The 14500-nt window shown below is 40.5% G+C and overlaps 2 protein-coding genes across 3 annotated transcripts; one reads left to right on the top strand and one right to left on the bottom strand.

Moving 5' to 3' along the window:
• Positions 1-6306: 6306 nt before the first annotated feature.
• lg34h1orf198 (linkage group 34 C1orf198 homolog) lies at positions 6307-13238 on the bottom strand. Its single transcript, XM_061929409.1, has 6 exons — positions 12786-13238; positions 12369-12419; positions 12112-12237; positions 11819-11986; positions 11391-11750; positions 6307-7360 (listed from the first exon to the last, which is right to left on the bottom strand). Exons 1-6 carry the CDS (start codon positions 13089-13091, stop codon positions 7304-7306), a joined length of 1068 nt encoding a protein of 355 aa, XP_061785393.1. The 5' UTR covers positions 13092-13238; the 3' UTR covers positions 6307-7303.
• A 155-nt stretch (positions 13239-13393) lies between these two features.
• ost4 (oligosaccharyltransferase complex subunit 4 (non-catalytic)) lies at positions 13394-14478 on the top strand. Of its 2 annotated transcripts, none has more exons than XM_061929411.1 (3): positions 13394-13459; positions 13627-13757; positions 14369-14478. In XM_061929411.1, exon 2 carries the CDS (start codon positions 13628-13630, stop codon positions 13739-13741), a length of 114 nt encoding a protein of 37 aa, XP_061785395.1. In that variant the 5' UTR covers positions 13394-13459; position 13627; the 3' UTR covers positions 13742-13757; positions 14369-14478. The 2 variants fall into 2 exon arrangements, with proteins under 2 accessions (XP_061785395.1, XP_061785394.1); XM_061929410.1 differs by lacking the exon at positions 14369-14478 and adding an exon at positions 14032-14177 and having other exon boundaries at positions 13421-13459.
• Positions 14479-14500: the final 22 nt, after the last annotated feature.

The raw sequence follows: 14500 nt of genomic DNA, 5'->3' as shown, positions 1-14500 counted from the left end.
GCTTCAGTCATTGCCAAACAGGAAAGCCTTTTGTTCTTGCCCACCACAGACCCGCCCCCACCATACCTCCAAGTCCTATTTCCACTCTTTGTATATTTGAGATACACTTTTCCCAAACACTGGTGGCTGTTAACCGGCTCATTTGAACTCGCTGGCTAATTCCTCCTTAACGTTAACCCAGAGGTGTCGAACTAATTTTAGATCGGGGGCTACATGGAGAAAAATCTACTTTTAATGGGGCCAGACCGGTAGAATCGCGGCACGATAACTTAAAAATAAAGACCACTTCAGATTGTTTTCTTTGTTTAAAAATAGAACAAGCGCATTCTGAAAATGTACAAATCATAATGGATTTTGTTACACTTACATGTTGCGGCTAATAGTATTCTATCTTTATTTGTCGTTATTTATAATTTCTGAATAATTTATGTGATCGAATTATGTGATCAGTCAACTCCATCCATCCATCCATCTTCTTCCGCTTATCCAAGGTCGGGTCGCGGGGACCTAAGCAGGGAAGCCCAGACTTCCCTCTCCCCAGCCACTTTGTCCAGCTCCTCCCGGGGGATCCCGAGGCGTTCCCAGGCCAGCCGGGACACATAGTCTTCCCAACGTGTCCTGGGTCTTCCCCGTGGCCTCCTACCGGTCGGACGTGCCCGAAACACCTCCCGAGGGAGGCGTTCGGGTGGCATCCTGACCAGATGCCCGAACCACCTCATCTGGCTCCTCTCGATGTGGAGGAGCCGCGGCTTTACTTTGAGCTCCTCCCGGATGGCAGAGCTTCTCACCCTATCTCGAAGGGAGAGCCTCGCCACCCGGCGGAGGAAACTCATTTCGGCCGCTTGTACCCGTGATCTTGTCCTTTCGGTCATAACCCAAAGCTCATGACCATAGGTGAGGATGGGAACGTAGACCGACCGGTAAATCGAGAGCTTTGCCTTCCGGCTCAGCTCCTTCTTCACCACAACGGATCGATACAGCATCCGCATTACTGAAGACGCCGCACCGATCCGCCTGTCGACCGCACGATCCACTCTTCCCTCACTCATGAACAAGACTCCGAGGTACTTGAACTCCTCCACTTGGGGTAGGGTCTCCTCCCCAACCCGGAGATGGCACTCCACCCTTTTCTGGGCGAGAACCATGGACTAGCCGGTGGTGTTTTTGTTATACACTATATTGCCAAAAGTATTTGGCCACCTGCCTTGACTCACATATGAACTTGAAGTGCCATCCCATTCCCAACCCATAGGGTTCAATATGATGTCGGTCCACCTTTTGCAGCTATTACAGCTTCAACTCTTCTGGGAAGGCTGTCCACAAGGCTGCGGAGTGTGTTTATAGGAATTTTTGACCATTCTTCCAAAAGCGCATTGGTGAGGTCACACACTGATGTTGGTCGAGAAGGCCTGGCTCTCAGTCTACATTCTAATTCATCCCAAAGGTGTTCTATCGGGTTCAGGTCAGGACTCTGTGCAGGCCAGTCAAGTTCATCCACACAAGACTCTGTCATCTGATTCTGAATATTTGGATAGGTGGCCAAATACTTTTGCCAATATAGTGTATTTTCTGCTTTGAAAAATGTAACTGTGAGCAAGTTGCAAAGAGCCCCTTTAACTGTCTCATGGAAGTTATCTGGATAGCTAAACTAAAGCTAGCTGTCCAGCTGAAATTAATTGACTAAAAGTACTTGGCTGGAAAATTAAAGCTAGCTGACTTTAACTGGCTCATAGAAGCTAACTGGATTCCATCAAGTCCTTCAAAGGACAACATTTAAGGCTTTCATCTGTTGACTGTAGCAGCAATCCAAGTTCAATTTCTTAGCTATTCTGTCCTTTGACCTCACACATCACATAGATGCAATTTTGATTCTTTCCCCCCCCCCCCCAGTTTATTTTTTAGCTTTAACTGTGTCTCAATGTGCACTGTGTTGTGTACAAGAACAGATGTGTGGGTGTGTGTCTTTGAAAAGGAGGTATGCCTGTTAAAATTGCCATAAGAATCCGCCAGTGTTTCCAGAAGGGGGGCGGGGCTCCACTGGCGATCATCACTGTATTTAGGTCTGGTTCAATTTTTTCTGCCTACCTAATTATTGTAAACAGACAGTGGAAATAATGACTTGTGATATGATGTGGTGTTACTCAGTCACACACAAAACCTAACTGGAATACAGTAGTACCTCAACTTAGGATATTAATTGGTTGTATGACAAAGCTCTTAACCTTTAACACTTGTATCTCCAATCAATCTCTCACATTAACCTTATTTAAAACAATTTAATTGGTACTTGGCCACCCCAAAACAGCACCATTTTAACATGTAACATGAAAGAAAAAACACTAGATAAGAAATATTGTACAAAAACTATACAATAGAATGTGGTACTAATAAATACAGTAGTTTTAGACTTTAGACTTGGACTTCCTTTTTATTGTCATTCAAATTTGAACTTTACAGTACAGATAAGAACGAAATGTCGTTGCATTAGCTCATGGTAGGGCAGGATAAAAGAGCAATAAGGTGCAGATATAAATAAATAGATTACTGTACAGATAAATATATTGCACTTTTGCATATGCATCCACGTTTATGGATGTATGTTATATTGTATTTATATTCCAGCGAGTTAATCCATTTTTGGGGGGAATTGAGGGGATTATTATGATGCGTTCAAGGGGGAAGAAGCTGTTACAGAACTTGGAGGTTCTGCTTCGGAGGCTGTCGAACCTCTTTCTAGAGTCCAGCAGTGAAGTAACGTAGGGACTAGTTCATTGGTAAATCACCAGCGCAATCTTCTTGGTAACTGGTTGTTACTGTATGCACTTGAGGCTTCTGGACTTCGGACCAGACTTTGGTGAGTTCAACCAGATTTATAAGAGCTCATACGTCCGTTTTTCCTCAAAGCATATATTGGGTGGTGGTACTAATTCTTTGACAAGATTGGTGAGACCTTTCCTATACTTTTTGGCTAATGTCTTTGTTTCAGCCACCATCTTTTAAATCTGCATAGAGCATCTTCCCAAGGAATCTGATTGCATACTGTATATCCATAGTGAACCAATCTGTTGTCTCTAGCTCAGGGTCATATGCTGCATGTACATGTGACTTTGATGCTATCACTATTCCTCACCAGTCAACCACTTCTTTCCTGGTTGTCACAAGTATCCCACCTGGGGTTTTTGTGAGGAATAGTTCATTGGTAGATCACCAGCGAAGTCATCTTTGGAGCCATTATTTTACCCGTCTTAAGAAGAGCACCTCGTTGTACTTCTCTCTTGGAAAATGACTTAATTGGGAAAACACCTTTTTAGTTGCAGAACTGGTTGTTACAATGGATGCATTTGAAGTTTGACTTTGTCAGGTTTAACAAGCATATAAATAGTGGTGGTACTAAATCCATCTCTTTTTACCTGAGGGAACTCTCTTGAAGGAATAAATAAAGTACCATCTATCTATCTTGGAATGCCTTTGTACTTCTGCAGAGCCAGATGATGTAACTTACTCGCTGCAGTTTTTGATGATCGACTTTCATTTCCCATTTGGTATACCTAGGCAAGCTAGGCATTTGCAGTAGGTGTTGTACAGACACCTCTGCTTCCAACTTCTATGGGAAAGTAGAACACAGTCCATCCTCTGTTCTGATATTTGGCTACCAGGTCTTGGTATTTACACTTCTTCCTGGCATATGAATTGGCCAAGTTTTCCGTCTGATGAGACCGTTAGCTCAATCAAGGTGACATTCTTAGTTGACCTTAAGTAAATGATAACATCAGGCCGCTTGGCAGTCTCTACTATTTCTGGAGGAAAAACTATTTGGCTGTGCTCCACATCCATCAGGAATATCCAGTCACTTGTTTGGGTGTAACTTCAATTGTTGCTTGCAACCTAAAGCATAACAATTAGCCGATAGACTCTTATCTCAAAAGACTCTTAAGTTGAGGTAAATCCGTAATATATAGGCACACATAGTAACTTCTAATTTGCAATACCTTTAAGTAATAAAAGTTGAAATTTAGCCAGAATTATTTGTAAAAAAAAAAAAATTGCTTCTAAAGTCGCAAAACGACAACTTCAGGATCACCATATGCACCCAGACTTGTTGTAAAAGATTCTTTAGTACCATATAGAGATGTCCTAAAACTGATCATGGAATCAAATCAGGGCCAATATACTGTATGCCTTTTTAATTGATTGGTGATGAGCTGCTGGGCCGATCTTTACAACAACTTTGTCCTAGGTAGGGCTGCTATGATTATTTGAATAAATCAAGTATTTCAATTTGAAAAAACAAACAAACATCGATTTGTATCCAATACAGCGCCCATGAGAGCAGTGATGGGGGCTGTGTGCATGTGGGGACGGGACAGCGGAGAGAGAGAAGCTGTCAAAAGTTTTGCAATTTATTTTTGTTGTTCTTATTATTACAAAATAATATTTTAGGTCATTGTAGTTATTGTTTATAAGGACATGGAGTAAGTCTCTAGATAGAGGGAAGGCTTTGATGACAAAACCCAAATTATTTAAATTGGAAGCAATCGTAGTTTTTACTTTTGATTTAGTTATTGTGGACCAGACAATATATTTTAAAAGTGCATGTAGCATTCAATACCACAAATGTTATACATTATTGGATTTACAGCAATACTTGCATTCTAAATGCAATAAAAAAAGTTTGTAAAAATTCAAGAGTGTTCTTGTGTTTACTTTACTTGCTATAAAACATGTTTCTGTCGCTGGCTGCATGGGGCCGGTGGTCCCTTGTTCCCTGGGCACCGCACTTGCCGTTTTGGGTTGGGCTCTCTGGGTGGCTGGGGCCGTACTTTGGCTCCCGCACACACTGGGAGACAAATATATTGTATGTACAAATACACATACATACTCACAAGTATACATACATATATAAACACAGACGTATATTCATTTATTAATACATACATACGCGCACACATTGGTACTTACCCACATAAACAAATACAGTACATACACCCACGTGCACATTCACTGTACAAACATAGATACACACATACTGTACATATACAAGCACATATGCATACAGTCATGCCTATAATCACGTGTCATCAAACATATATTAACGTTGTTCGCCAAAGGGAAACTGGGTAAAAAAACAGCACACTGACAAAGCTTAACCTATTGTTACTATAACAATCTGCAAGGTTAATAAAGTTCACTTCTTTCTTCCCCTCCATTTATCTGATGTATTTTGTAATTTAAGTTATCATTACATATATGTATTGTTGCATTTGAAACAATTGTATTGTTGATAATAGAGGTAATTATTGTTAATTATTATCAATCGTGCTATTTTTATTGGTATTTGTAATGCTCCATTTGTAGTGCAATAATGTTCATTGTCATTTCTGTGTTATTAGTATTTACTTCACTAACTGCTTCTTTGCTATCACTTTTTGTATCATACTTGTTCATATCTTATTTGCTGATGCTGTTCTGTTGTTGTCTCTCTGTCTTATCTCCCTTTTGTCTCCGCAGTTTCCCCGTCTTCCTTTTTCTCTCTTTCTATCCCCATTGGCTCCGGTCCGGCTGCGCCAAACAATAATATAAATCCATTTAATAAAGTCTGATACAAATAAGGCAACAAGAGAAGTATCCCATACTTCTTTTGTAAAGTACATCTGTACAGAAAATATGGGTATCTACATCATCAATATGAATTGCTTGAGTAGCTGGACAAGGACAACAAAAATAAAAAATAACACTTCAGTTCTCTATTAACAAAGTATTGGATAGGGACTCAAAATCGGACAGGATGCCAAAAAATCAGATCGGGATCAAAGGCCAAAAATGTTGACTGGGACATCCCTAGTAACATTAATGTTGCCTAATTTATTTTTTTTCCACTAGTGATTTTTTTTCCCCCCACATGATTTTATATGAGGAACAATTGTGAAATCTGAAGCTTCCTGGACTGTATTTGCATGCTGCTCTCTGCTGGTTTGGAATTCTCATAACACTGAGCCAATTTAAACCTGCCAGTTTGCGCCGTTTGCCATCAGATTCCAAAGGAAATATTTACAGGCAGTTTTCCCATGTTCAAGAGTGACCACAAGGCGGCCATTGAGGGTTCTGGAGGTGTTGGAGGGAGGCGGACAGAGGCGCCTCAGTTAACACCAGGTACATGATTTATGACCTATTTGCATGGAAGCCGCTCTTTCTCACAAGGGGCAAATTCAAACAAATGTAAAGCGGTGTTCCATATTATTTGCACTTGCTGTTTTAACAATACAATGGCTTTCTAACATGATAAAATAAGACAAATAACCAAACAGCTTGGACTTTTCTTAATTTTATTGTACTGTGTGACTTCAAAATGGAGTACAACATGGGCACACTTGTAAACTAGCTGAATAATCTCTATATCATATATAAACTTCAATAAAATAGTTCTCTGGTGGCAATTATGATGCATTAACTGCCTAAAAAAGCCTTTAACACGTCTGGTGGTAAATGATCAATTAAAAACATACAAAAAGAGGCAGATAAACACATGCCATAATAACTTGCGTATGTTTGGTACCATTTGATCAATTTCTTAACAAGCGGCAAGCTACATAAAGCACCCGATTAATAAAACACATCTTAGGATATAATGTAACACAAAAAGGACTGGAATTAGCAATGAAAGCCAGCTGGTTGTTTATGCGGTTACTATTATATGTTTTTGATCCTACTAGTTGTTTAAAAATTGCGAGGAAAAACTTTAAAAAGTCACATGATTTTGCCATAACAGTTAATAATGCTGACTTTAGTTGGAAATATGTATTTATCCAACAATATGCTTATATTGTGAATGTAGTTTCTGCACTGAGCTGTTGAATATGTTCACTCTCTAATGTAACCAAATATGATAAAAAAAAACACTTGTATTTATTATGTAGTGATATTGTAGCGTGAGGCGAGCAAGCAACAACAGGCTAGTTGGCCGTAAATATTTCTCATAAGATAGAAACTATTGCTGCTGTCGGGATTGTGTGCGAGCTTATTTATTATTTTACTACAGAAGTGCCAAGAAGTTGTCGTGTTGTTGAAAGAACATTTTGACAATTTGTGATTGCCTGTCCAGCTATTTGGGATTGAGCGCTAACAAAGGGAAAGGGATTATATAAAGATGAGGAGCAAGGAATGTTTGGCAAGAAGAATTCAAAGCTAACGAGGGTAGGCTTACGATCTACGAGCCACTGCAGATGTCTCAATGTGGAGCAGTGAAGTGGTGGTGGCGATGATGGTGATGGCATCCTTTACGCAGCGGCCCTGTCTCAGCTGCTGCTTACCAGTTGTCCAGGAAGTCGAACCCAGTCTTCATCATGTTGTTGCTGGAGTTGAACTGCAGGGAGGACACCAGGGAGCAGGATGAAACACTTCAACTAAACACTATGGCAATGACAAACATGAATACAGTTGATGTCAATATAATGCAGCCATGATCATAACAAGTTAAATTGAAAAAGCCGAAACGTCATGTAATGCAATTATTAGCAGAAAATGTTAAACTTCCAAGTACAGTGGAAACTCGATTTACAAACCTCGCTTTTTGTGAACTTTTACATTTACGAACCATTACATCGAGCCAAATATGCTTCTGTTTGTAAACCACGTCTCGTGTACAAACACTTCATTCATTCAATTTGTGTCCCACTGGCAGCCATTTTGGGGAGGCGGAGCCCTCCACGTCCCTGATGGGCAGTACACTACACTACTCGTCACTTCCCAGTACTTTAGCATGTATGCTTCTTCCGTATTTTTTTTGTCTTTAGACTAGTTGTCTATTTTGTTAACTCAATAAGAGTCCCCAAAAAGACAACAGACCAGCATAAAAAGGAGGGAATCGCTGTGAAGTTTTAAAAAATGATTTGCGAGAAGTACATTTATGGTGCTGGCAAGTACGGAATTGAATAAGAATTGTCAAAGCAGGCTTTGTCCTACAACAAATTTTAATTGTGATAAGACCGGACCTTTCTGGATAAAGATGCCAAAGCCTACTTATATCACAGAGGAAGAGAAGGCATTTGGCTCTTTCAGCGCACGCACGCGCACCCCTCCATTCTCCCCGTGTCTGCCCGCTCTAGTCAGCTGCACATTTGCCGACAACAAGGGAAAGTGGATTTTATGTTGTGATATGTTTACTGTTGTAGCAAAAAAGTTAAGGATTTTTGTGAGTTCTGATTGTTTGTGAGGGCAACAAAGGGACTCTTGAGCGTGCGCGTGCTGTCAGAGCAACGCATACAAAGGACAGCAGCTTATCGTTGTTTTTGCGTTGTTAATAAAGATACATCAGCCCCTTGTTATGTTTGTTTATAAATATTGCACTTTTTATTGTGTTAAAGTGTACAAACTTTTACTATTTTTTTCATATTTACATTGTTAAATTAGCTTCAATATACAAACATTTCTATTAGGGGTGTGAGAAAAAATCGATTCGAATTCGAATCGCGATTCTCACGTTTTGCGATTTAGAATCGATTCTCTTTTTTTTTTTAAATCGATTTTTTTTTATATTTTTTTTAAATTAATCAATCCAACAAAACAATACAGAGCAATACCATAACAATGCAATCCAATTCCAAAACCAAACCCGACCCAGCAACAAACTGCAATAAACAGAGCAATTGAGAGGAGACACAAACACGACACACAACAAACCAAAAGTAGTGAAACAAAAATGAATATTATCAACAACAGTATCAATATTAGTTACAATTTCAACATATCAGTGATTAAAAATCCCTCTGACATTATCATTAGACATTTATAAAAATAAAAATAAATGAACAATAGTGTCAGTGGCTTACACTTGCATCCCATCTTATAAGCTTGACAACACACTATGTCCAATATTTTCACAAAGATAAAATAAGTCATATTTTTGGTTCATTTAATACTTAAAACAAATTTACATTATAGCAATCAGTTGATAAAACATTGTCCTTTACAATTATAAAAGCTTTTTACAAAAATCTACTACTCTGCTTGCATGTCAGCAGACTGGGGTAGATCCTGCTGAAATGCTATGTATTGAATGAATAGAGAATCGTTTTGAATCGGGAAAAAAATCGTTTTTGAATTGTGTTGAATCGGAAAAAAAAATCGGTTTTGAATCGAATCGTGACCCCAAGAATCGATATTGAATCGAATCGTGGGACACCCAAAGATTCAGAGCCCTAATTTCTATTTACAAACCCTGTTCAAGAATTAATTAATATCATATGGTTCTACTGTATTGTATTTTAATATGAACAATAGAGGCTGTGATGTCATTCATTATAGCGACCAGCAGCGGATGCAATTAATTAAAAGGCCCAACTAGTAGCAGTTTTCTGCCTGAACCGGCTGCTATAGGTTGTAGTCACCTGTCTGGCTGATTAACTACGCAAAGCTCGAAGTGGCGGGCCAGCGAGCGTCTGTCATACTGTTCTGGACGGCATTTTGTCTTTGTCGAAGAAAAATGCCCCATGCTTGCCTTGTTTCAGGCTGTCGGAACCATTCAAATCACTAACAGCATAAAGGTATCTTCAGGTTTCCTCGAGAGGCGATCAAGAAGGGCGAAAGAGTGCCAGATTTGACGAAAGACGGTGAGAAAAGTGACCCACACTCCACTTCAAGGGAGCAGATCGATTTGAAGAACGCACAAGTTTGCAGTGATCACTTCGTTAAAGGCTTGTTTGAAATACTTTTAACATTTAGTATTTCTCATTTAAGTATTATCTTGATATTATTTGTACTTAATCTTTTTTCTGAGTTTTTAAAATGCATTTTTGCTACGAGTGAATCGTAAAGCACCAGCTCGGCAAGTCTAAATGAAAGTAATCAAATGTGAGCAAAACCTAAAAGAGCTTACCAAAAGCAGCAGTCATAAATGAATCTTTCAGCACATACACATTGTTGACATCGAGAATTGTATTTTGATAAAGACGGGGGAAACTTGTACTCGTAAACGACGCCTACAACAACAACAACAACAAACATGGCAGTAGACATGGAGTTAAATCATGAAGTGCAACTTTACCCGAGCAAAAAAGATGCATATTTTATCTGGTAGAGTCTTGATACCAATTTCCTTGACCCAACCACACACTAAGAAGTTGTGTTCATCTGTTTTGTCGCTTAGAATGGCGTTTGGAACAAAATAGTTTGATATGTCTGGGAATGCAACAGACAGATAATCTTTGGGATCACTTGATAAATCTTTCGATAATGTATAGGGAAAGATACTATTACATAGTTTGCATTTTTTTCTCGTATCTTTGGAACGCTCATTAGAGGGAAAACCTGTTTGGCATTGAACATAAAATCAACCATTTCAAATCTTTGATCGTCTACTTTAATCAAACATTCTTTCTTTTTAAAAATCTATATTGCCAGCACTTCATGGATGAAGTGCTGGCTGTCCATAGTCCGGACCCGGGGTGCACCGCTCGCCTGTGCATCGGTTGGGAACATCTCTGCGCTGCTGACCCGTCTCCGCTCGGGATGGTGTCCTGCTGGCCCCACTATAGACTGGACTCTTACTATTATGTTGGATCCACTATGGACTGGACTCTCACAATATTATGTCAGACCCACTCGACATCCATTGCATTCGGTCTCCCCTAGAGGGGGGGAGTTACCCACATATGCGGTCCTCTCCAAGGTTTCTCATAGTCATTCACATCGACGTCCCACTGGGGGGTGTTTTTCCTTGCCCTTATGTGGGCTCTGTACCGAGGATGTCGTTGTGGCTTGTGCAGCCCTTAAGAAACACGTGTGATTTAGGGCTATATAAATAAACATTTGATTGATTGATTGAAATAGTGTCAAAGCGCTTTATAGTACCTTGAAGGTATAAAAGCGCTATTAAAATATATAGCTTTTACGGCTAATACCGTAGCACACCGATGTGTTACGACGCTACAAAATAATCTTACAATAATCTTGCTAAAGTTTGGTTATTCTACAGGTTACGGAGCGTAAATGAAGTATTGTTGACGGTTTTTGAATGCATTTTTAAAGTGATTTAGAGGGAGAATTGATTAGCTGCCTTGCTAGCCACCAAGAACGAGCCAATTTTTACATGTTAGAATGCAAAAAACAAAACAAAAACTTTTGTCTTCTTGTGCCTCATAGTGGTAGTGATGGGCAAAATTCCCAAAAAAGTGCAGTTCCCCTTTTAACTTTTTAACAGCCCAAGCTTACGCTCAGGAACCTAAACGAGTCCTTGGTCGTTTTTTTTTTTTTGATTAAGCGAGGGAGGTTGAAATTAGCGCGTCAATAACGATTATATCTTTTACATTTGTATTTTTCTGCAAGAATCAACATTCTGCACTTTATTTTGAGATATTTGGGTGTGTGCACGTGAGTGTTAAGATGTTGTTAACTACCTGGGAAAAGGCGGGACTGCCGGGCGAGGGCTCCTTCTCCTTCTCGACGCTGCTGGAGAGAGTGGGGGACTTGGAAAGGATGTTGGAGGGGTACACCTCGTCCACGGTGTAGCCGACGACCGGCAGCGTGCTCTGAGATCGCTCCCAGCCCGCTACTGACGACAAGACGCTGACCGGAGGGGCGGGGCTCGGTGAGATGGAGATGGACGCTGGTGTTGCGCTCACAACTGCAGGGGCGGAGACAATGGCAGGAGGGTGCGGCGCTGGGGGCTTGGGTGCTCTCTGTTTGGTAGCCCTGGATGGAGCTGGAGGGTGGGGGTCAGCCATCGCCTCCTGCTCTTTGGAGGGGAAACACGTTTCCTGTTGACAAACACATTGACGTTAAGCCAAGTGAAATAAAATACATATGATGGTGACAGAAGACCCACCTGGCGCAGATACGAGGGCAGTGGCTTCTCTCCTTTCTCCAAGGATTTGATCTGACTGGGGGTAAGCGACTGGAAGTCAGCTTGCTCTCCCTCCAGCCTGGACCTCTCCGCGCTGATCTTCCAGAAAGCAGACTCCTCCTCAGGCCTCCTGCTCTCACTGACCGACACCTAGACAGACACAATGATAAGATAATACTTTTAATTGCTCAAAAGACACAGACCATTACTCCCGCTTTGCTTACATTACAGTATGATGTCTAAGGGCATATAATGAAGAATACAACAATCACTACCTTTGTTCCGGCCGTACACTTGCCAATCTGACTGGAGTGAGGGTTTTTTGCCGTTTTCGAGTCCCCCTGGGAGACTGACACGGCCTGGTCAGCAGTGCCTGATGTCAAGCTGAATTCCAACTGGCTCTAAAAAAAAAAAAAAAAAAAGTGAAGAGGGGAAATGTTCTATTACAGCATGCAAAGATTAGTTAAATAATGCAAGTTTTAAAAAAAAAGAGGCTAATGTATCCTGAAGTCACATGTGTGATTATGTTTACCTTGGTTTCCCATGAGAAAGGAGCCGAATGCTCATCCTGCCATGTAATATCCTGAAGACACATGCACGAGAACACTTTATAATATTCGGCAATGGCATTTAATAACTCAAATTCTGACTACTGTTAAGTAAACAATTTGTTAATCAAGAAGTTAAAGGGGAGCTAGCTTGCATATTTTCATTGGTACGTTGGCCTGCGATGAGGTGGCGACTTGTCCAGGGTGTACCCTGCCTTCCCACTGCGTGCAGCTGGGATAGGCTCTAGTCCTCACGTGACCCCGAAAGGGACAAGCGGTAAAAAAAAAAAAGGATGGATGGACGTTCTGGGAACGTGGCTAGCAGTCAGCAACACAGCTAGCAAGTTGCTGTCACCAAGCTCTTTAACATTTAGTTTACACTGTCAGACCGTTAAACCCACCTCTTCCCCGAAATGGACAATTTTCTGGCCTGTCTGCATGAGCAGTTTGGGGTAACAGACCACCTCTTCTCGGTGTACGCTGTGCATCGCATATCGGCTCTGGATGTGGGGATCCATGATACTGTTGTCAATGGCGCTGTCTTGTTCCTGGGGCGACATTTTGTCCCACATCGAACCGTGCTTGCTTTTGATTTTCTCCCTCTCTTGCATTATCTTACTGGCCATGGAGTTGATGGACGAAAAGTATTGGATTTTTTTGTCCTCCATAGTGTGGGCTTCGAGCCCCGCCATGGTCGCGGCGGCCATTTTGGATTGCTTCCAGATGTTTGTTGTGGGCAGGCGATGACAAGGCGGGGCGTGTGAGATTCAATGACCTTGTCGGTCGGTAATGTATTGTGTCAAGTTGTATTTCGTAGCGGTGACATTTTTAAATCTAACCATTTTAAAAGTGTCTATAGCATATATCAAGTTTTGAATTTGCTCACTGTTAACCTACATTTTCTTAAATCGTCCGTGTCCGTGGGTGATAAGTCCGATTTACGAGTGTAAGGGAACGCAACATTTGGCATCGGGAACGTGACGTGTCTTTCCTGTTAAACCGGAAGAGACTCAAGCTTGTCTGTGAGCTGGTAAAACGTCAATTTCAGCCACATTGATAAAAAAAAGCAGATAACGTAAGTGACCGCACAATAAACAAAATAACTGCAATATTATAGTTTTTCGACGTTTTATGCTTGCTAGTGATATTTACTTGTTAGCTAACTGTCGTCCACTAAGTTTTCTTACGTTTGACACATGAAATGAAAATAAATGTAATATTGTATCTGCCCGTGCCTTACAGAATGGTGACAGACGTACAGTTGGCCATATTTGCTAACATGCTCGGCGTGTCGCTGTTCCTGCTGGTTGTCTTGTACCACTACGTGGCCGTCAACAACCCCAAAAAGCAGGACTAGTCCAGGACATGGAGAGGTGAGAGCAGCCACATGAATAATTCACGTTTTTGTTGTTAAATGATTGTAAGTGCAAGGAACGGTCATTAGAGGGAAAACCTGTTTGGCATTGAACATAAAATCAACCATTTCAAATCTTTGATCAACGTCTACTTTAATCAAACTTTTTCCTTTTAAAAATCCATATTGGTGGTGCATAGAACTAATTGTCATATTTGTGGCCCAATCAGTAAAAACAATCCTATTCAGTTTCCAAATCTAATCGAATCAATGGTGTTTTTCCTCCTCCACAGATGTTGGAATCACCACCACCCAGGAAAAGAATACATTCCCTCTCCTTAAAATGATTTCCTAAAGATTGTGCAGTAGTTTCTTTTCTAAATAAAATATGCAAATTGTGCAGTAGTTTCTTTTCTAAATAAAATATGCAAACACGCGCTATTTTGACAAGTGATTTGTGTACGAGTTGCAGTGCTGCCATAGAAGACCATACGAAAAAAAAAAAAAAAAAACGACCCAAAGTTTGCCTTTACAAAATATTTTTATGAAATATTAAACGCTTATGGTCCACAGGGCAATTATATGATATATAAATCTAATCAAATCAATGGTGTTTTTCCTCCTCCACAGATGTTTGAATCACCACCACCCAGGAAAGGAATACATTCCCTCTCCTTAAAATGATTTCCTAAAGATTGTGCAATAGTTTATTTTCTAAATAAAATATGCAAACATGCGCTATTGTGACATATAAGTGATTTG

This window comes from Nerophis lumbriciformis, linkage group LG34 (assembly GCF_033978685.3).
Source record: "Nerophis lumbriciformis linkage group LG34, RoL_Nlum_v2.1, whole genome shotgun sequence".
Lineage (NCBI taxonomy): Eukaryota > Metazoa > Chordata > Actinopteri > Syngnathiformes > Syngnathidae > Nerophis > Nerophis lumbriciformis.
This window is presented reverse-complemented; position numbering and strand designations above follow the sequence as displayed.

Coding starts and splice junctions, on each gene's coding strand:
- lg34h1orf198 (XM_061929409.1), bottom strand. CDS start 13,091: ATGGCCGCCGCGACCATGGCGGGGCTCGAAGCCCACACTATGGAGGAC. Junction 12,238..12,368: donor CTTTCTCATGGGAAACCAAG/GTAAACATAATC, acceptor TTTTTTTTTTAG/AGCCAGTTGGAATTCAGCTT. Junction 11,987..12,111: donor AGTGTACGGCCGGAACAAAG/GTAGTGATTGTT, acceptor GTGTCTGTCTAG/GTGTCGGTCAGTGAGAGCAG.
- ost4 (XM_061929411.1), top strand. CDS start 13,628: ATGGTGACAGACGTACAGTTGGCCATATTTGCTAACATGCTCGGCGTG.